This window comes from Pseudophryne corroboree, chromosome 1, assembly GCF_028390025.1.
Source record: "Pseudophryne corroboree isolate aPseCor3 chromosome 1, aPseCor3.hap2, whole genome shotgun sequence".
In the NCBI taxonomy this organism is placed as follows: Eukaryota; Metazoa; Chordata; class Amphibia; order Anura; family Myobatrachidae; genus Pseudophryne; species Pseudophryne corroboree.
In genome coordinates this window covers 702,670,870-702,691,592 of record NC_086444.1, presented here as the reverse complement: position 1 = coordinate 702,691,592, position 20,723 = coordinate 702,670,870, and the positions used below count along the sequence as shown (strand labels likewise).

Below are 20,723 nucleotides of genomic sequence, written 5' to 3'. Positions count from 1 at the left end.
GGGCTCGGACTTAGTACTTCGTCTGGCCTCCCTCAAGGCTCATATTTCTGCCTTGTTGATATGGTTTCAGAGAAAAACTGCGACTCTGCCTGATGTTCATACATTCACTCAGGGTGTTTTACGGATTCAACCTCCCTATGTACCGCCGGTGACTCCTTTGGGATTTGTCGGTTGTTCTGGTCGCCTTACAATAGTCTCCGTTTGAACCTTTTGAGTCTGAGGACCTTAAGTGGCTTACTCTTAAGGTCTTGTTCTTGCTGGCTATTGCCTCTGCTAGACTGGTTTCAGACTTGGGTGCCTTGTCCTGTCGGTCACCCTTTCAGACTTTTCACGGTGACCGGGCGGTTCTTAGAACTCGCCCTGGTTATTTGCCTAAGGTGGTGTCGCCTTTCCACCTTAACCAGGAGATTGTGGTTCCGACATTTACCTCTCCGCTCTTTGGATGACAAACCTAGTCTTTGGACGTGGTACGAGCTCTTCGTATTTTATGTGAAGAGAACCGCTTCTCTTAGGAGATCGGATTCCCTCTGTGTCCTTTTTGGTTTTCACAAACGTGGCTGGCCTGCTAATAAGCAGACCATGGCCAGATGGATTAGAATGGTGATTGCACATGCTTATTTACAGGCTGACCTTCCAGCTCCTGCTACCATCAAAGCCCATTCTACTCTGTCTGTTGGACTTTCTTGGGTGGCCTGCCGTGGTGTGACCCTTGAACAATTGTGCAAGGCGGCTACGTGGTCCCTCAGTGAACGCTTTCATAAGGTTCTATGCCTTCGATACTTCCGCCTCCCAGGATGCCTCCTTTGGACGCCGGGTTCTTGTGCCCGCTACAGTGCATCCCCTCCCATGAGTAACTGCTTTAGGACATCCCCAATGTTATCCCTGTGGAACCATAGTGTACCCCGCTGCAGAAAAGGAGATTTATGGTAAGAACTTACCTTTTGTTAAATCTTTCTGCGAAGTACACTGGATTCCACAGGGCACCCACCCTGACGCACTTAGCTTTTTTGTATTTGTATGGCATTAGCCGCTGGTACCTTCTCCTGTCGTGAGAATGTGTTGTCTGTGGCTACTAACTGTTGTCTCTCTTACCTGCTACTGCATTGGACTGGTTAACTAAACAGAGCTCCAGTGATTGGAGGCGGGGATATAGGAGGCTGCGCTAAGCATCCTGGGAACGGTCAAAGCTTTTAGCCTGTTGGTGCCTCGGATCAAGATCCAACTACACCCAATGTTATCCCTGTGGAACCCAGTGTACCTCGCAGAAAGATTTAACAAAGGTAAGTTCTTACCATAAATCTCCTTTTCTCTGACGTCCTAGTGGGTGCTGGGTACTCCGTAAGGACCATGGGGGTATAGACGGGCTCCGCAGGAGACTGGGCACTCTTAAAAGAAAGATTAGGTACTATATCTGATGTGCACTGGCTCCTCCCTCTATGCCCCTCCTCCAGACCTCAGTTAGTATCTGTGCCCGGCCAGAACTGGATGCACACTAGGGGCTCTCCTGAGCTTCCCAGAAAATAAAGTATTTGTTAGGTTTTTTATTTTCAGTGAGATCTGCTGGCAACAGACTCACTGCTTCGTGGGACTGAGGGGAGAGAAGCGAACCTACCTGCTTGCAGCTAGCTTGGGCTTCTAAGGCTACTGGACACCATTAGCTCCAGAGGGATCGAACACAGGCCCAGCCTCGGTCGTCCGGTCCTGGAGCCGCGCCGCCGTCCCCCTTGCAGAGCCAGAAGACGGAAGAAACAGAAGAAAACCGGCGGCTGAAGACTTCGGTCTTCAATAAGGTAGCGCACAGCACTGCAGCTGTGCGCCATTGCTCCCAAGCACACCACACACTCCGGGCACTGGTGGGTGCAGGGCGCTGAGGGGGGGGGGGGCGCCCTGGCTGCAATATGTATACCTTTTTGGCAAAATGCACATAATACAGTGTGTAACACTCTATATGTGCCTAATCCCCTGCCATAAATTTTATTAACGCGGGAGAAGCCCGCCGCGGAGGGGGCGGGGCTATGTTCCTCAGCACACCGGCGCCATTTTCTCTTCACAGCTCCGCTGGAAGGACGCTCCCCAGGCTCTCCCCTGCAGTATATACTACAAGAAGGGTAACAAAGAGAGGGGGGGACACATAAATTTTGGCGCAAATTGTGTATTATAGCAGCTATTGGGAAAAATCACTCAGTATAGTGTGCATCCCTGTGATATATAGCGCTGTGGTGTGTGCTGGCATACTCGCTCTGTCTCCGCTAAGGACTTAGTGGGGTCCTGTCCTCAGTCGGAGCATTCCCTGTGTGTGTGCGGTGTGTCGGTACGGCTGTGTCGACATGTTTGATGAGGAGGCTTATGTGGAGGCGGAGCAGATGCCGATAAGTGTGATGTCACCCCCTGCGGGGCCGACACCAGAGTGGGTGGATATGTGGAAGGTATTACACGACAGTGTCAACTCCTTGCATAAAAGGTTCGATGACATAACAGCTGTGGGACAGCCGGCTTCTCAGCCAGTGCCTGCCCAGGCGTCTCAAAGGCCATCAGGGGCTCAAAAACGCCCGCTACCTCAGATGGTAGACACAGATGTCGACACGGAGTTTGACTCCAGTGTCGACGAGGACGAGACTAATGTACATTCCACAAGGGCCATCCGTTGCATGATTACGGCAATGAAAAATGTGTTGCACATTTCTGACATTAACCCAGGTACCACTAAAAAGGGTATTATGTTTGGGGAGAAAAAGCAACCAGTGGTTTTTCCCCCATCACATGAGTTGAATGAAGTGTGTGAAGAAGCGTGGGCTTCCCCCGATAAGAAACTAGTGATTTCTAAAAAGTTACTGATTGCGTACCCTTTCCCGCCAGAGGACAGGTTACGTTGGGAGACATCCCCTAGAGTGGATAAGGCGCTCACACGCTTGTCAAAAAAAGGTGGCACTGCCGTCTCAGGAGACGGCTGCCTTAAAGGAGCCTGCAGATAGAAAGCAGGAAGCTATCCTGAAGTCTGTATATACACACTCAGGTACTATACTGAGACCTGCAATTGCTTCAGCTTGGATGTGTAGTGCTGCCGCAGCTTGGTCCGATACCCTGTCAGATAATATTGATACCCTCGACAGGGATACAATTTTGCGAACCATAGAGCATATTAAAGACGTCATCTTATATATGAGAGATGCACAGAGGGATATTTGCCCGCTGGCATCTACAATTAATGCAATGTCTATTTCTGCCAGGAGAGTATTATGGACTCTGCAGTGGACAGGTGATGCTGATTCTAAAAGGCACATGGAGGTTTTGCCTTACAAGGGTGAGGAATTGTTTGGGGATGGTCTCTCGGACCTCGTATCCACAGCAACAGCTGGGAAGTCGACATTTTTACCTCAGGTTTCCTCACAGCCGAAGAAAGCACCGTATTTTCAGGTACGAAAGTGGGTCAGAGGCGCTTCCTTTCTGCCGAGAGGCAAGGGAAGAGGGAAAAAGCTGCACCAGACAGCCAGTTTCCAGGAACAAAAATCCTCCCCCGCTTCCTGTAAGTCCACCGCATACCGCTGGGGCTCCACAGGCGGAGCCAGGTGCGGTGGGGGGCGCGTCTCCGGAACTTCAGCGACCAGTGGGTTCGCTCACAGGTGGATCCCTGGGTTCTGCAAGTAGTATCACAGGGATACAAGCTGGAGTTCGAGGTGACTCCCCCTCGCCGTTACCTCACATCAGCCTTGCCTGCTGCTCTCAGAGAAAGGGAGGGTAGTACTGGCGGCTATTCACAAGCTGTATCTTCAGCAGGTGATAATCAAGGTACCCCTCCTTCAACAGGGACGGGGTTACTATTCCACAATGTTTGTGGACCCGAAACCAGACGGTTCGGTGAGACCCATTCTAAATTTGAAATCCTTGAACATTTATATAAGAAAGTTCAAGATGGAATCGCTCAGGGCGGTTATTGCAAGCCTGGAAGAGGGGGATTTTATGGTGTCATTGGACATCAAGGATGCTTACCTGCATGTCCCCATTTATTCACCCCACCAGGAGTACCTCAGGTTTGTGGTACAGAACTGTCATTACCAATTCCAGACGCTGCCGTTTGGACTGTCCACGGCACCGCGGGTATTTACCAAGGTAATGGCCGAAATGATGATGCTCCTCCGAAAGAAAGGAGTCATAATTATCCCGTACTTGGACAATCTCCTTATAAAGGCGAGGTCCAAAGAGCAGTTGCTAGTCAGCGTAGCACTATCTCAGGAAGTGCTGCATCAGCACGGCTGGATTCTGACTATCCCAAAGTCACAGCTGATTCCTGCAAAGCGTCTGCTGTTCTTGGGCATGATTCTGGATACAGAACAGAAGAAGGTGTTTCTCCCGGAGGAGAAGGCCCAGGAATTATCATCTCTGGTCAGGGACCTCCTGACACCAAAGCAGGTGTCGGTGCATCACTGCACGCGAGTCCAGGGAAAGATGGTAGCTTCTTACGAAGCAATTCCCTTCGGCAGATTCCATGCAAGGATCTTTCAGTGGGATCTGTTAGACAAGTGGTCCGGATCGCATCTCCAGATGCATCGGTTGATCACCCTGTCCCCGGTGTCTGCTGTGGTGGCTGCAGAGTGCTCATCTGCTCGAAGGCCGCAGTTTCGGCATAGAGGACTGGGTTCTGGTGACCACGGATGCAAGCCTCCGAGGTTGGGGGGCAGTCACCCAGGGAAGAAATTTCCAAGGACAATGGTCGAGTCAGGAAACTTCCCTACACATAAATATTCTGGAACTAAGGGCCATTTACAACGCCCTGAGTCAAGCAGAACCCCTGCTTCAAAACCAACCAGTTCTGATTCAGTCAGACAACATCACAGCGGTCGCCCATGTAAACCGCCAGGGCGGCACAAGAAGCAGGATGGCAATGGCAGAAGCCACAAGAATTCTTCGATGGGCGGAGAATCACGTGATAGCACTGTCAGCAGTGTTCATTCCGGGAGTGGACAACTGGGAAGCAGACTTCCTCAGCAGGCACGACCTCCACCCGGGAGAGTGGGGACTTCATCCAGAAGTCTTCCAGCTGATAGTAAATCGCTGGGAACGGCCACAGGTGGACATGATGGCGTCCCGCCTCAACATAAAGCTAAAAAGATATTGCGCCAGGTCAAGGTACCCTCAGGCGATAGCTGTGGACGCCCTAGTGACACCGTGGGTGTACCAGTCGGTTTATGTGTTCCCTCCTCTTCCTCTCATACCCAAGGTACTGAGGATAAGAAAAAGGGGAGTAAGAACTATACTCATTGTTCCAGATTGGCCAAGAAGAATTTGGTACCCAGAACTTCAGGAAATGATCTCAGAGGACCCATGGCCTCTGCCGCTCAGACAGGACCTGATACAGCAGGGGCCCTGTCTGTTCCAAGACTTACCGCGGCTGCGTTTGACGGCATGGCGGTTGAACGCCGGATCCTAAAGGAAAAGGGCATTCCAGATGAAGTCATTCCTACGCTGATAAAAGCTAGGAAGGATGTGACAGCAAAACATTATCACCGCATATGGCGAAAATATGTTGCTTGGTGTTAGGCCAAGAAGGCCCCAACGGAGGAATTTCAGCTGGGTCGATTTCTGCACTTCCTACAGTCAGGAGTGACTATGGGCCTTAAATTGGGTTCCATAAAAGTCCAGATTTCGGCCCTGTCTATTTTCTTTCAAAAAGAACTGGCTTCACTGCCTGAAGTTCAGACGTTTGTTAAGGGAGTGCTCCATATTCAGCCCCCTTTTGTGCCTCCAGTGGCACCTTGGGATCTCAACGTTGTGTTGGATTTCTTAAAATTACATTGGTTTGAGCCACTTAAAACCGTGGAGCTAAAATATCTCACGTGGAAAGTGGTCATGCTATTGGCCTTGGCTTCGGCCAGGCGTGTGTCAGAATTGGCAGCTTTGTCGTGTAAAAACCCATATCTGATTTTCCATATGGACAGGGCAGAATTGAGGACTCGTCCCCAATTTCTCCCAAAGGTCGTTTCAGCTTTTCATTTGAACCAACCTATTGTGGTGCCTGTGGCTACTCGTGACTTGGTGGATTCCAGGTTGCTGGACGTAGTCCGGGCCCTAAAAATCTATGTTTCCAGGACGGCTGGAGTCAGAAAAACTGACTCGCTATTTATCCTGCATGCACCCAACAAGTTGGGTGCTCCTGCTTTAAAGCAGACTATTGCTTGCTGGATCTGTAGCACGATTCAAGTTGCACATTCTGTGGCTGGACTGCCGCATCCTAAATCCGTAAAAGCCCATTCCACGCGGAAGGTGGGCTCTTCTTGGTCGGCTGCCCGAGGGGTCTCGGCTTTACAACTTTGCCGAGCTGCTACTTGGTCGGGTTCAAACACGTTTGCAAAATTCTACAAGTTTGATACCCTGGCTGAGGAGGACCTTGAGTTTGCTCATTTGGTGCTGCAGAGTCATCCGCACTCTCCCGCCCGTTTGGGAGCTTTGGTATAATCCCCATGGTCCTTACGGAGTACCCAGCATCCACTAGGACGTCGGAGAAAATAAGAATTTACTCACCGGTAATTCTATTTCTCGTAGTCCGTAGTGGATTCTGGGAGCCCGTCCCAAATGCGGACTCTCTGCAATACGTGTATATAGTTATTGCTTAACTAAAGGGTTTTGTTATGAGCCATCTGTTAATGAGGCTCTTTTTGTTATTCATACTGTTAACTGGGTATAGTTATCACAAGTTGTACGGTGTGGCTGGTATGAGTCTTACCCTGGATTCAAAATCCTTTCCTAGTAATAAATAGTATGTATGCAAGTGCGCGACCAACAGCAGCAGGTAAGAGGAAGGTCAATTCCTCAAAAACTAGACAGTAGAGAAAAAGATATGTATACCAGCGCTGGCTGTGCAAATCAATATTAAAAATACATTAGCAATAAATTAGAATAATAATAATAATAATAATGATGGTTTGTTCTATGTAAAAAAGTAACAATTTATTTATATATCACATATAACACTACTAAAAAGAAGGAATTCCTTTTGCCACAAGGTGGCAGTAAAACTGAGATATATCTTTATCTGGTAAACCTTTCATAGGTTTCACATGCTCAAGCTTATTTCTTTTTCATCCACTAGGGGTCACTGGAGTACTCTTGGGATATGGACGGCTTAGCAGAAACAAAGGCACTGAATATTTAAATTTAGAACTCTCCACCCCTCCATATCCCAGAGTACCTCAGTGTACGACCTCAGTGTTTTTTCCGTGCTCACAGCAATAACAAGGCTTGTGGGGACTTCCCACACTTGGTGGAAGATTTTATTAATTTTTCATTTTTACTTTTTACTATAGCACATCCCTTCCCAGTTTCTGGAAAAACATGGGTCCGGGATAGTGCCGCTGCACGGGCAGCGCATGGCGTGTCGGTCCTCACAAAGAGCACCCTCACAGCCACAGGCCCACTGGCTCCTGCAACAGCTGGACGGAGCTTACAGAAAGAAGCCCCGTCACAGCCATGAAGAAGTGATCAAACAGCTGGACGGAGCTTACAGATAGAAGCCCCGTCGCAGCTATGACCGGAGAGCTCTGAGCTTAGAAGCCCGTCGCAGACCTCCTACAAAAGGTATGCTGGGGAAACGGGGCGGTCAGCGCAGGCTGCCGCCCCGCTGTGTGGGGTCCGTTGATGCGCCCGCTCACTGCCACTTAGCCCAGCCGCTCCGTCTGCCGCTCCGTCCTCCCGGCCCAGGCGCTCCGTCCTCCCGCCAGGCGCTCCGTCAGCGCTGTATGGAAAGTGCAGCGCCCAGAGGGGGAGACCCGCCGCAGCTCGGCTAGCGACAGCTACGCGCCCCGGCCAGCCGCCCTCCGCTACTTTGAATGTCTCTCGCCTCCCTGCAATGAGCTTCCCGGCTCACCGCTAAGACAGCGCTACAGGGAGTACAGAGAGGGGGGGGGGGGACCTGGCTGATTACAGCGCGGCTGCAAGGGGAAATAGCAGGCTGCCATATCTATAGGAATGTTAATACAAAATTAACTGCAGGCAGTGTTTATATTAACTGGATTGTGACCTGCCTGTGATTATGCAGGGTATAATAGGCTATTGAGCCTATATTAACACTGAAGGCATGTATCCTGCATGTGTTTATTACTGTTTACTGGACAGTGATTATCACTGTATAATAGGCTATTGAGCCTATATTAACTGCAGTAGGTATTGTAACCTGTCCTGTGATTTTCAGTGTAAGCATGGCATGGGGGCCATTTTTAATCATGTTTCCTGTTTCTTCCAGTTTGTAATTCCAGAACATTCCTGCCATACATCTCTACTCCACACGGAGGCGCAGGGGTGTTAGTGGGAATTTTGGTTCAGGTTTCACATAGGCTGGCCATGTGAACTGTATTTCGACATAAATATATATATATATATATATATATATATATATATATATATATATATATATATATATATATATATATATATATATATATATATATTTATTACACACCTTAAGTAAAGACTTTACTGGGTTGTGCAAGGGTCTGGCCTTTGGCTATTGTGTTGTCTGTGTGTATAAGGAGTAAGGCTCCAACACAGACTAAAAACAAGGTTTACTACAATGTCTGTACATAAATCTACCACAGATTCAGTTGCGTTGTAGGTTTCCACTCCGGAAGCCTGTTCATTCCCAGATCCTATGTTAAGCATTGGCAATTCAAATTGACTCCGTTCGACTGGTAAGATCGGAGTCTCGGAAGTTATTCCGCCAGCTCTAACGGAGGAGTCTCAGACTTTCCAAATGTCCAACTTCCTTTTGGGTACCAGGGTGTTAATTTAACTGGTCTTATCATTTAATGCAGTCTGACAAATTCTATGTCAAACCTCACAGCGATAACTACGAGTGAGAAGGGTACATTAGACCAGCAGTCAGATAGTGCGGGGTTTGGGCAGCCATACATTGCTAATGACCCGTGAGTCAATGTCTCAAATTTACAGAGACTAAGGAGACTCTAACATCTAATCCGTCGAATTTAATAAACGACAGATCTTCAATGAGTTTCTTATTTAGAATATCTGACTAAGATTTAAGTCTATTTACCCGTTTCCACATCTAAATGGGAGAATCCGCCATTGGTGAATTCGTCTGTGTCAAACATTATAAAGACCCAAGATACATTTGGGTCACTAGGCGCTCTATGTATGGAAACAATGACGATCACATTAGACTTATCGTTAATAAGAAGCTGCAGATTATCTCTGTAAAGCTTCTGCTGACGCCTGTTACCTCGATTCTCGCTTTTTTATCATCGCTAGTTTCAGCACGACAAGGCCAGAAGTTGTTTGGTACTAGCCATTGCCTCCTCCGGTATCAAAACGGAAGTACTTTGGTCCGGCGTTTAAAGTCTTTAGACTTCACTCTTTTCAAGGCTGTGGTACAAAAACAGTCACAACTTGTAACGCCAGGGCGCTAAAGTCAACAAGCCAGTGGCTTGACGGCCTCTTAGGCCATCTCGAATTTCCAATTGTGGAAGCGCGCCTTTACACGTTACATTTGCCGGGTTTCCAGACATCCACTCATGGATGTATCCGCTATTTAAAGGTTAAAAGACAAGACTGCCTCTGTCGGACGAAATTAGGCGTTTTGGCAGGTTGCCATTCAGTCTCTGCTGGTTTCAGCTGTTTTTATTTCCAGGCCTGGTACACCAACAGAGTCAGGGTTACTTATTCCCCTCTGTTTGGGGTACCGAAGCCGGAGGGCTCCGTCGCAGTCTCAATCAGCAAGTCACTTACTACAGTTTGAAAATGGATTTCTGCGGTTAGTATTTGCATATTTGGAGCCACAAGATTGCATGATTGCGCTTGATCTTCAGAATGCGTATTTACCCATTCCGGTTTGGTCACCGCATCACAGGTTCTTGCGTTTTGCAATGCGCCACAACCATTAACCGTTTCAGGTTCTACCGTTTGGCCTCTTGTCAGCGCCTCGGGTATTCACCAAAGTGAGGTTGGTGATGATAGCTCATCTCAGAGCCCTGGCAGTGACAATCGTTCCATACTTAGACGATCTGCTCATAAGAACTCTGTCTCAACAGAGGTTCCTCTTACTTGCGCTACTAACGTACACCACGGTTGCAGTGTCAAGTTCAAAAACAATCGCATCTAATTCCATCTGAACGACTTCAATTCCTAGGTATGAGTATAGATACGGTAAATCAAAGAGATTTACCTACTACACCAGAAAGAACAGATTATACCATCTAGTACAATTAGTGCAAAAGCCACGCACACTAGCGGTACATTGGTGTATTCGCCTATTAGGAACAATGATGTGTTTTCGAAGCGCTTTAGTTCGCCGGGTTTCACTCGCGTTTCCCACAGGGGGGCGAGGGTGTCTATACTTTGGGCGAGAGTCTCAGAGGTTGAGGAGTTGTAGTTAAAAAGGTCAGCGACAGGGGTTCTAAAACGGATCACGACAGATTGCTGTCTATAAATGTCCTGGAACTCCGTGCAATTTACAGTGCACTACATGCTTCGCTTTCAGTCTTTCCAAGTGCAGTCAGACAACGCAACGGGAGTTGCATACACAACATCCAGGGAGGACCGAGAAGCCGCATGGCAATGCGGGAGGTAGCTCGAATCCTCAATTGCCCAGAATACCACAAGGTGATATTGTCGACGGGGTTCATTCCGGGAGTGGACATCTGTTAGACAGATGATCTTAGCCGTCGGGATTTTCATCCAGAAAACTGGGCATTAAATCCAGAGGTGTTTCACATGTGGGTCCACAGGTGGGGTTACCTTCAGGTGTACATGATGGCATCTCGCCACAATTACAAACGCTCAGTATGTGTACAGAACGACAGATCACAAGGGCAGTGGCGGTGGAGTCTCTCACATTTGCGTGGTCGTACAGCCTCGTGTATCTGGGTCCACCGTTTTCCGCTGCTCTCTCCGTTGCTAAAACGGATCATAAGACAGTTCGTCACAGTCATACTAGTGATATCTCATGGGTTTCGGAGAGCTTGCTTCTCGAGTCTCCAAGGAATACTCGCACACGATCCTTGCCCGCTCATACTACGTCCAACCTGTTACAACAGGGACCGTTCTTTTACCCCTATTTACCTATGTGCTGCGGTTGACGGGGTGGTGGTTGAGACCGCCCTCTTAAGAAAAGAGATAGGGCATTACAGTATCGGTTATACCAACCATGTTACGAGCTAGGAAGCCGGTTACGGCAGCTCATTATTACAGAATTTGTGTGCCTATATAGGTTGGTGTGAAGCTCGGAAGTTTCCGACATCATATTTCAAGTTACCTGTATTCTGTTATTTTACAGACGGGGTGGGATGGAGAACTGCGTTTATCTACACTGAGGGTGCAGGTATCTGGGTTGTCAATTTATTTTCAAAGACGTTTGACTCTATTGCGTCGGTACACACCTTTCTACAAGGTGTCATTAGAGTGCAGCCTCCATTTATCCCACCTACAGAGCCATGCGACTTGAAGCTGGGTTCAGATTTCTTACAGTTTTCATATTTTGAACCCTTACAACAAATGGGGATTAAGTTTCTCACTTGGAAAACGTTTTTTCTTCTAGCCTTAGCTTCGGCAAGGGTTTTTTTTTCAAATTTGGGTGCCTTGTATTCCAAGCCACCGTATTTGGGTTTCCTCATGACAGAGCGGAACTTCGGACGAATTCCGATTTCTTATTTTTCACATCAATAAACCAATAGTGTTTCCTGTGTTGACAGCACATTCTAGAATTCTGAATGTGGTACGCGCATTACGCGTTTATATGTCCCGAACGTCTACAGTTCATAATACGGATACGTTGTTTGTTCTCTATGATGCTGCCAACTGGGGTTAGCCAGTTTCTCAGCAGACATTATCCAGTTGGATAAAACTGACTACACGTCAGGCTTACCTTAAGGCTAAGTTACAGTCGCCTACGTCAGTAATAGCTCATCCCACAGGTTCTGTGAGAACGTCATGACCAGCTGGTCGTGGAGCTTCTACGACGCGGCTACATAGTCTTCAGTGCACACGTTTGTGCGCGTTTACAAGTTTTGAAACGTTTGCGGCATCAGCATCTAGCTTTGGCCGCCTACTGTTACAGGTGTCAAACAGCTCTCCCGCCCACGAGGGAAGCTTTGGTACGTCCCAAGAGTACTCCAGTGACCCCTAGTGGATGAAAAAGAAAATAGGATTTTGGTACTTACCAGGTAAATCCTTTTCTTTGAATCCATAGGGGGCACTGGACGCCCACCCAGAGCAGTTTTTTACCTGGGATGTATTAAGCTCAGAGGAGCTTATGGTACCACATTTTCACCGATTGGTTCAAATTATAAAGGTCTATCGGTTATGGTGTCAACTGGTTAGTTGACAGTAACGTTATGTGTCAACTTTGTTGTTGTCCGTTATGTTATAGGAATTCTCCATTGTCAACCTCTCTATAGTTCCTGTTCGCTCAGTAAAAAACACTGAGGTCGTACACTGAGGTACTCTGGGATATGGAGGGGTGGAGAGTTCTAAATTTAAATATTCAGTGCCTTTGTTTCTGCTAAGCCGTCCATATCCCAAGAGTACTCCAGTGCCCCCTATGGATTCAAAGAAAAGGATTTACCTGGTAAGTACCAAAATCCTATTTTCATCTTATCTGGACTTCACTCTCCAATTGGCCCGCAAAGCCCTGTCATCCTTCGGCACATCTTTTGGACCTCGCTCCCACCACTGAATCAAATCATCCAACCGGTCTAACCAGCACCCCTACAGCTACAAATGGACTTGCTCCAAGGCTGATGCTTACTAACGTGGGGATCCGGTAATTATTTACCTTACAGTGAATGCACAAAGGGAGGCTGTCCTAGCCTATAGGAATGGACAAACTCTAATACAGGAGAATGTGAAACCTATGAAAGGTTTACCAGATAAAGATATATCTCAGTTTTACTGCCACCTTGTGGCAAAAGGAATTCCTTCTTAGTAGTGTTATATGTGATATATAAATAAATTGTTACTTTTTTACATAGAACAAACCATCCTTATTTTATTATTATTATTATTATTATTATTATTACTATTCTAATTTATTGCTAATGTATTTTTAATATTGATTTGCACAGCCAGCGCTGGTATACATATCTTTTCCTTTCCTAGTAATGTCAGCTCTTCCGGGCACAGTTTCCCTAACTGAGGTCTGGTGGAGGGGCATAGAGGGAGGAGCCAGTGCACACCAGATATAGTACCTAATCTTTCTTTTAAGAGTGCCCAGTCTCCTGCGGAGCCCGTCTATACCCCCATGGTCCTTACGGAGTACCCAGCATCCACTACGGACTACGAGAAATAGAATTACTGGTGAGTAAATTCTTATTAATACAATAGGAATCTGAATACTTAAATATTAGACGTTCTATTGGACACATACACACCTGTTAGGCCAGTTGTATGGTATTGCCCCTCTTTTCTCTGGTTGAGAAACTGTAGTTTTCTTTTTGAATTGGTACACACATGGTTGTTTTTATGCATTGTTTTGTAAAGTATTAAACACAATATTTTCTTCAGCTGCTTACCCCTATTAAATTGTAATGTGAAGATTGCTGTTTTCATCATTTGGATACATCTTATACTTAAGTATTTACATAATTAATTATAAACTATTAAAATCTAGTTTCTTTTTTTAGGAAACTTATTATGATCATTCATCAAGTAGCCATCCCGGTAAACCTTTCTATCAAGATCAGGAGCCAGAGTATCCAGTGTCTGACACCTACGTTGAGGATAACAAGCAGGGCAGAAAAGGATCGTGGAACACCCCCTCAGATCTAAGCACAGGTATAATTATGTGACATAAGCCAGAATTAAATCCTGTTAATGATTATCTCAAACTTTGTGTTAAATAGTTCTGGCCAGGGGTGGTATACATGTGACTGGCGCTCAGCAGACCGACTGTTACATGACATCCCCCAAAATCCCGCCCCCTCGCTATCCGGAGGGTCGGCATGCCGACCAACAGGAACTTTTTCCACCCGTGGTTGTCCACGACACCCATAGAGTGGGAATAGAACCCCTGCGGTCGCCACCGAGCCCGCAAGGAGCCTGCTGCACTCGGCCCTCACCTCCGGGATCCCGGCATCTGTATGCTGACTGGCGGTCAGGATACCATCGGTCAGCCATACCCACACCCCTGGCCATGGAACTTGGGGAGTACGTGGTTTCCCTGCATATACAGGATGCGTATCTGCATATTTTTATTGGCACTTCGCATCAGCTGTTCCTGCGGTTTGCTATTGGCAACCAACATTACCAAGTCTAGGCCCTGCTGTTTGTACTGGATACGGCTCCTCACATTTTTGCCATGGCCGTTATGACTGCTTATCTCAGTCGCCAGGGTATACAGATTCTTCCGTACCTGGACGATTTGCTTATTCTGGCGAACTCGCACGACGTTCTCAGTCATCTCCAGCTGACTGTGACACTCCTGCAAAATCACAGATTTCTGATAAATTGGAAAAAGTCCCCTTACTCCATCCCAAGGATGGTACACCTCTGTGCACTTCTGGATACTTACAGTCAACGACTAGATCACCAGACAAGGTTCTGAATTTGCAGGACAGGATCTGTCACTCTTCTCACTGTACTCTGGTGGCTGTACATCCAGTGATGCAAATTCTTGGACTGATAATGTCATCTTTCGACATGGTTGAGTATGCTCAGTTTAACTCCCGTCCTCTGCAACTATTGATCCTTCTAATAACGATGGGCGGCAGTCTTCGGGCCTGGGTTGTGGCGGTAGAACAGCACTTGTTTCAGGGACGGTGGACCAGGGAAAAGTTTCACTTGCTAATCTTTGTACTAGAGTTAAATGCATTGACACTAGCCTGCCCTCTGCTACTGGACAGACCAGTTCAAGTTCAGTTGGACAATGCCACCATGGTGGCTTATATCAATCATCGTGGTGGAACTCGCAGCAATATGGCGATACCAGAGGTGTCCAAAATTCTGCAGTGGGCCAAACGCCATCTTCCGGCCATATCGGCGGTGTTTATACCGAGAGTGCTCAACTGGGGAGGCACACTTCCTCAGTCGTCCTTATATTCATGCCGGAGAGTGGGCTCTTCATCCAGAGGTCTTTCAACTCCTCGTTGACAAATGGGATCTAGCAGACATGGATTACTTGGCCTCTCGACACAATCACAAGGTCAAAAAAAAACATAAATTCACTCTAGCAGCCCAGTGGTCTCGTTAGTGATAGCGTCACCCCACACTTAAATGACTTAAAAAACAATAAATTCACCAGGGAGTCCACCAGCGCTAATTCACGTGTCTTTCCAGATACACCCGATCTCCTGGTTAAAGCTTGTGGGGATTCAGATTTGCTCCTGAATCTGGGGGAGAGGCAAACTAGAAAATGCAGAAATGTCAGTTTCTTCAGTAAGACTTTAACATATGCAGTCAAATTACCATATTTATGCTGTAACTCTTATGGATAATAACATCCCATCTTGGGTATGCTATCAAACAATATTTCTCTAACGTCCTAAGTGGATGCTGGGACTCCGTAAGGACCATGGGGAATAGCGGCTCCGCAGGAGACTGGGCACAACTAAAGAAAGCTTTAGGACTACCTGGTGTGCACTGGCTCCTCCCTCTATGACCCTCCTCCAGACCTCAGTTAGAATTTTGTGCCCGGCTGAGCTGGATGCACACTAGGGGCTCTCCTGAGCTCTTAGAAAGAAAGTAATATTTTAGGTTTTTTATTTTCAGTGAGATCTGCTGGCAACAGACTCACTGCTACGAGGGACTAAGGGGAGAAGAAGCGAACCTACCTGCTTGCAGCTAGCTTGGGCTTCTTAGGCTACTGGACATCATTAGCTCCAGAGGGATCGAACACAGGCCCAGCCTCAGTCGTCCGGTCCCAGAGCCGCGCTGCCATCCCCCTTACAGAGCCAGAAGCATGAAGACGTTCCTGGAAATCGGCGGCAGAAGACTTTGGTCTTCAACAAGGTAGCGCATTGCAGCTGTGCGCCATTGCTCCTCATGCACACCTCACACTCCGGTCACTGATGGGTGCAGGGCCCTGGGGGGGGGGGGTGCGCGCGCGCGCCCGCGCCCTGGGCAGCAATATAGAATACCTTGCTGGCATAAAAAGCACATAATATAGTCATAGAGACTATATATGTGAAAAATACCCCTGCCAGATATCCATAAAAAAGCGGGAGAAGTCCGCCGAAAAAGGGGCGGGGCTATCTCCCTCAGCACACTGGCGACATTTTCCCTCACAGCTCCACTGGAAGGATCACTCCCAGGCTCTCCCCTGCAGTTTTCCAGACTACACAGGGTAAAAAAGAGAGGGGGGGCACTAAATTTAGGCGCAGTATTACATATATAAGCAGCTATTGGGAAAAATCACTCGGTTATAGTGTTAATCCCTGTGTTATATAGCGCTCTGGTGTGTGCTGGCATCCTCTGTCTCCCCATAGGGCTCTTGTGGGGTCCTGTCCTCAGTCAGAGCATTCCCTGCGTGTGTGCGGTGTCTGTACGGCTGTGTCGACATGTTTGATGAGGAGGCTTATGTGGAGGCGGAGCAGGTGCCGATAAATGTGATGTCACCCCCTGCGGGGTCGACACCTGAATGGATGGTAATGTGGAAGGAATTACGTGATAGTGTCGACTCTTTACATAAGAGGTTTGACGACATAACAGATGTGGGACAGCCGGCTTCTCAGCTCGTGCCTGCCCAGGCGTCTCAAAAGCCATCAGGGGCCTTAAAACGGCCGCTACCTCAGATGGCAGACACAGATGTCGACACGGATACCGACTCCAGTGTCGACGAGGAGGAGACTACTGTACATTCCAATAGAGCCACCCGTTATACCCGTCCTCAGGACCCCACACAGTGCATGTTTTGCAGGTCTCCTCGCAGAATCACAAGTTAAATAATTAGCTCCACATGTGGACCTTTTAAAATGTGTCAGTGAGCAATTAATACACCTGTGCACCTGCTGGGTTACCTGCAAAACATGCACCGCGTGGGGTCCTGAGGACCGAGTTTGAGAACCTATGGCTAGAGTGAACACTACCTTATGTACTACATTACTTCTTTAATTAAATAAATACCGCTATCTGCTACTACAACTTCTGGTACTCCATATCTGCAAATAACTTCTGAAACTAATTTTCTAGCTATTGATTTTGCTGTGGCTTTTGCCATTGGCAGATAACAACTGAAAATGTTTGTGGCTACCAATACACCTTTGGCAGTTAGATATAGTCAATTTGCAGAATTTGAAATGGAAAATAACTTTTGGGGGATTGCTCCAAGGGTTGACTTGACCTTCTGTCCTGGATTGGACATTTCCAGTAGGCCTACTTATCTAGTAGGCTTGTACAAACTTGGTTACGGCAGGATAACATCCTGGAACTATCCATCTTTTTATTAACTGAATTTTCCATTTGATCCTCTCCTAGGTGTGTGAGTCCATGGCTGGCTTAACACATAAGTGTATATAAGCTTCTGGGTAAGTATAATTTCTCCTAATTTTTATAAGCCAGTGTCGTCTTGTCTGGCTCTTCGTCTTTGCCATGCTGCTTTTTCTTCAGGACCTGCTGGTTCCTGAAATTTCTTCAAATCCTGTAGACCAGGCATTTTAGGCTTGGCTTCTTTTTGTTTCTTCGGTCTGTGTGGTGTAGACTGCTACCTTCACTGGTTGTTTGGTTGCTTTCTCTTTCCACAGGCTAGCATAATCGGGCATCTGGTCTGGCACTGGAATGGTTACAGGCTTGCTGGGGGCATCTTGCTGCCCTCTTGGCTTCAGCATCTTGCCAGATTGTTGCCTCTTGTTTCAGGAGTGTCATTTCTTGCATGTGCCTGGATCTTCATTACTGCAACCTTTCCTGTGGCCCTTGCAGAGCTCTGAACTGGTGTCTGATCAGTGAAGCATGTTGTATGTCTTCACCACTTGCCTTCTTGAAGCCTCTGCTTTTCCATATCTGGCCCACACTCTTGTACTGGGATGGTAAGGATCCTGAATCCACAACTTCATGTGCAGTGGTTACTACATATCCTGTATGAGGAATTCCATCCTCATGGTACCTTGATCCATCCACATATAGCTCATGCTGAGCATAAGGTAGTTCTTGTTCCAGTAAAGGACACAAGGAGAAGGAAACATTTTGATTAGTAGAATTATTCTCTTCCTCTTCTGGACCATCCCTCTGGTCCTGCATCCATGATGATCTGTCTGTATCTTGATCTTCTGGACCACCTTCTTGGTCCTTATCAACTTCTTGCTTCCGGATTCATCAGTAAATAATCTGTTTTTCACGTTGCAACCCCTTCACGGTGGCCTTTTCTCCCGCTTTTTTTTAGGAAAACTGGCAGGGGTTAAATGCATCCATATAGCCCAGGAGCTATATGTGATGCATTTCTTTAGCCATATAAGGTTTAAAACGTGTTTTATTGCGTCTCAGGGCGCTCCCCCCCAGCGCCCTGCACCCTCAGTGACCGGAGTGTGAAGTGTGCTGAGAGCAATGGCGCACAGCTGCGGTGCTGTGCGCTACCTTATTTGAAGACAGGATCGTCTTCTGCCGCCGATTTTTCCGGACCTCTTCGCTCTTCTGGCTCTGTAAGGGGGCCGGCGGCGCGGCTCCGGGACCCATCCAGGCTGAACCTGTGATCGTCCCTCTGGAGCTAATGTCCAGTATCCTAAGAAGCCCAATCCACTCTGCACGCAGGTGAGTTCGCTTCTTCTCCCCTTAGTCCCTCGATGCAGTGAGCCTGTTGCCAGCAGGTCTCACTGAAAATAAAAAAACCTATTTAAACTTTTACTCTAAGCAGCTCAGGAGAGCCACCTAGATTGCACCCTTCTCGTTCGGGCACAAAATCTTAACTGAGGCTTGGAGGAGGGTCATAGGGGGAGGAGCCAGTGCACACCAGCTAGTCCTAAAGCTTTTACTTTGTGCCCAGTCTCCTGCGGAGCCGCTATTCCCCATGGTCCTTACGGAGTCCCCAGCATCCACTACGGACTATGAGAAATAGAATTATCGGTAAGTAAATTCTTGTTTTTCCCTCCAGATAATCTGTTTTTCCCTCCAGATAATCTGTTTTTCCCTCCAGATAATCTGTTTTTCCCTCCAGATAATCTGTTTTTCCCTCCAGATAATCTGTTTTTCCCTCCAGATAATCTGTTTTTCCCTCCAGATAATCTGTTTTTCCCTCCAGATAATCTGTTTTTCCCTCCAGATAATCTGTTTTTCCCTCCAGATAATCTGTTTTTCCCTCCAGATAATCTGTTTTTCCCTCCAGATAATCTGTTTTTCCCTCCAGATAATCTGTTTTTCCCTCCAGATAATCTGTTTTTCCCTCCAGATAATCTGTTTTTCCCTCCTTTTTGAATTCTGAGATTCAACACCTTTTATAGATTAATGCTGGACAAGGGTTGCTGGGTTGAGGGTAGTACATCTTCTGATGGTTATATTTGGTGCACTCAGCAGTGCTACTTCATACTTGGTAAGTCTGACAGCTGATAGTGTTGAGTTGTTGCTTGTTAAAGCTTCTCTGTACCTGCATGTGGTACCTGAATGATAAATTCATGATTCAGCACTATGCCTGTGCTCTTGTCCTCTTCTAGGACTGCTGATTCAGGACTGTCTGTGCGATTGTCCTCTTCCAGGACTGATGCTACTGCCACTGCTCTGATGCCGGTAGGTGCTCCTTGAGTACTGCTGTCAAGCTTGCTTGAGTGGTAGGCCACTGGTCTTCACCTCAGTCCATAATTTTGCGTAAGGACTTCTATGTATGGCCTCCTTCAATAGTCGGGTAGTTCTAGGGCTTGAGATGAGGCAACTGCTGTTTCCAATTGTTCAATTGCTTCATCCATCTGTTGCTGTGTGTAGGATGTGGACCCTCCTCCCTTTCAGTGTTGTCTTACAATGCTTGCATGTAGACTGTTGCTAGAGGTATCCATTCTCTGCAGTATCCTACTAGGCCCAGGAATGATCATCTGACTTGCTTGACACTACTTGGCATCTTAGCTTGTAGTATGAATTTTTCCCCTTCTCACTTTTGTTAGATGTCGGATACCTTGAGTGTCCTAGGAAGATTACCTTTCTTTTTCATCCACTAGGGGTCACTGGAGTACTCTTGGGATATGGACGGCTTAGCAGAAACAAAGGCACTGAATATTTAAATTTAGAACTCTCCACCCCTCCATATCCCCGAGTACCTCAGTGTATTACCTCAGTGTTTTTTCTGTGCTCACAGCACTAACAAGGCTTGTGTGGAGTTCCCACACTTTGTTGAAGATTTTATTAATTTCTCATTTTTACTTTTACATTTTTACTTTTTCACTTAGCACATCCCTTCCCAGTTTCTGTAAAAACATGGGTCCGGGATAGTGCCGCTGCACGGACAGCGCATGGCGTATCGGTCCTCACAAAGAGCACTTTCACAGCCACAGGCAGCCCACTGCCTCCTGCAACAGCGTGTCGGTCCTCACAAAGAGCACCCTCACAGGCAGTCCACTGCCTCCTGCAACAGCTGGACGGAGCTTATAGATAGAAGCACCGTCGCAGCCATAAACTGAAGAGCTCGGAGCTTACAGATGAATCCCGTCGCAGGCCTCCCTACCTTTTGCTTGGCTAGCTGCAATTTCTCCTTCTGAGGCTCTGCAGTCTTGTCCTTCCAGAACTTCAATAAGGACACTGTCTCTTCTTGGTACTTCTTTTAGTGGTGGTGGCAATCAGCAGTTCATTCACATCCTGCATTTAGCTGTGTCTTGTGG

General features: G+C 47.3%; 1 protein-coding gene across 4 annotated transcripts in view; it reads left to right on the top strand.

The window, feature by feature from the left end:
• Positions 1-20,723, top strand: part of ZFR2 (zinc finger RNA binding protein 2) — a 463,201-nt gene that overhangs the window by 47,853 nt on the left and 394,625 nt on the right. For all 4 annotated transcript variants that reach the window (XM_063914849.1, XM_063914848.1, XM_063914847.1 and 1 more), the window contains exon 3: positions 13,623-13,773. In XM_063914849.1, coding sequence (XP_063770919.1) covers positions 13,623-13,773 — 151 coding nt within the window. The remainder of the gene's footprint in view (positions 1-13,622; positions 13,774-20,723) is intronic.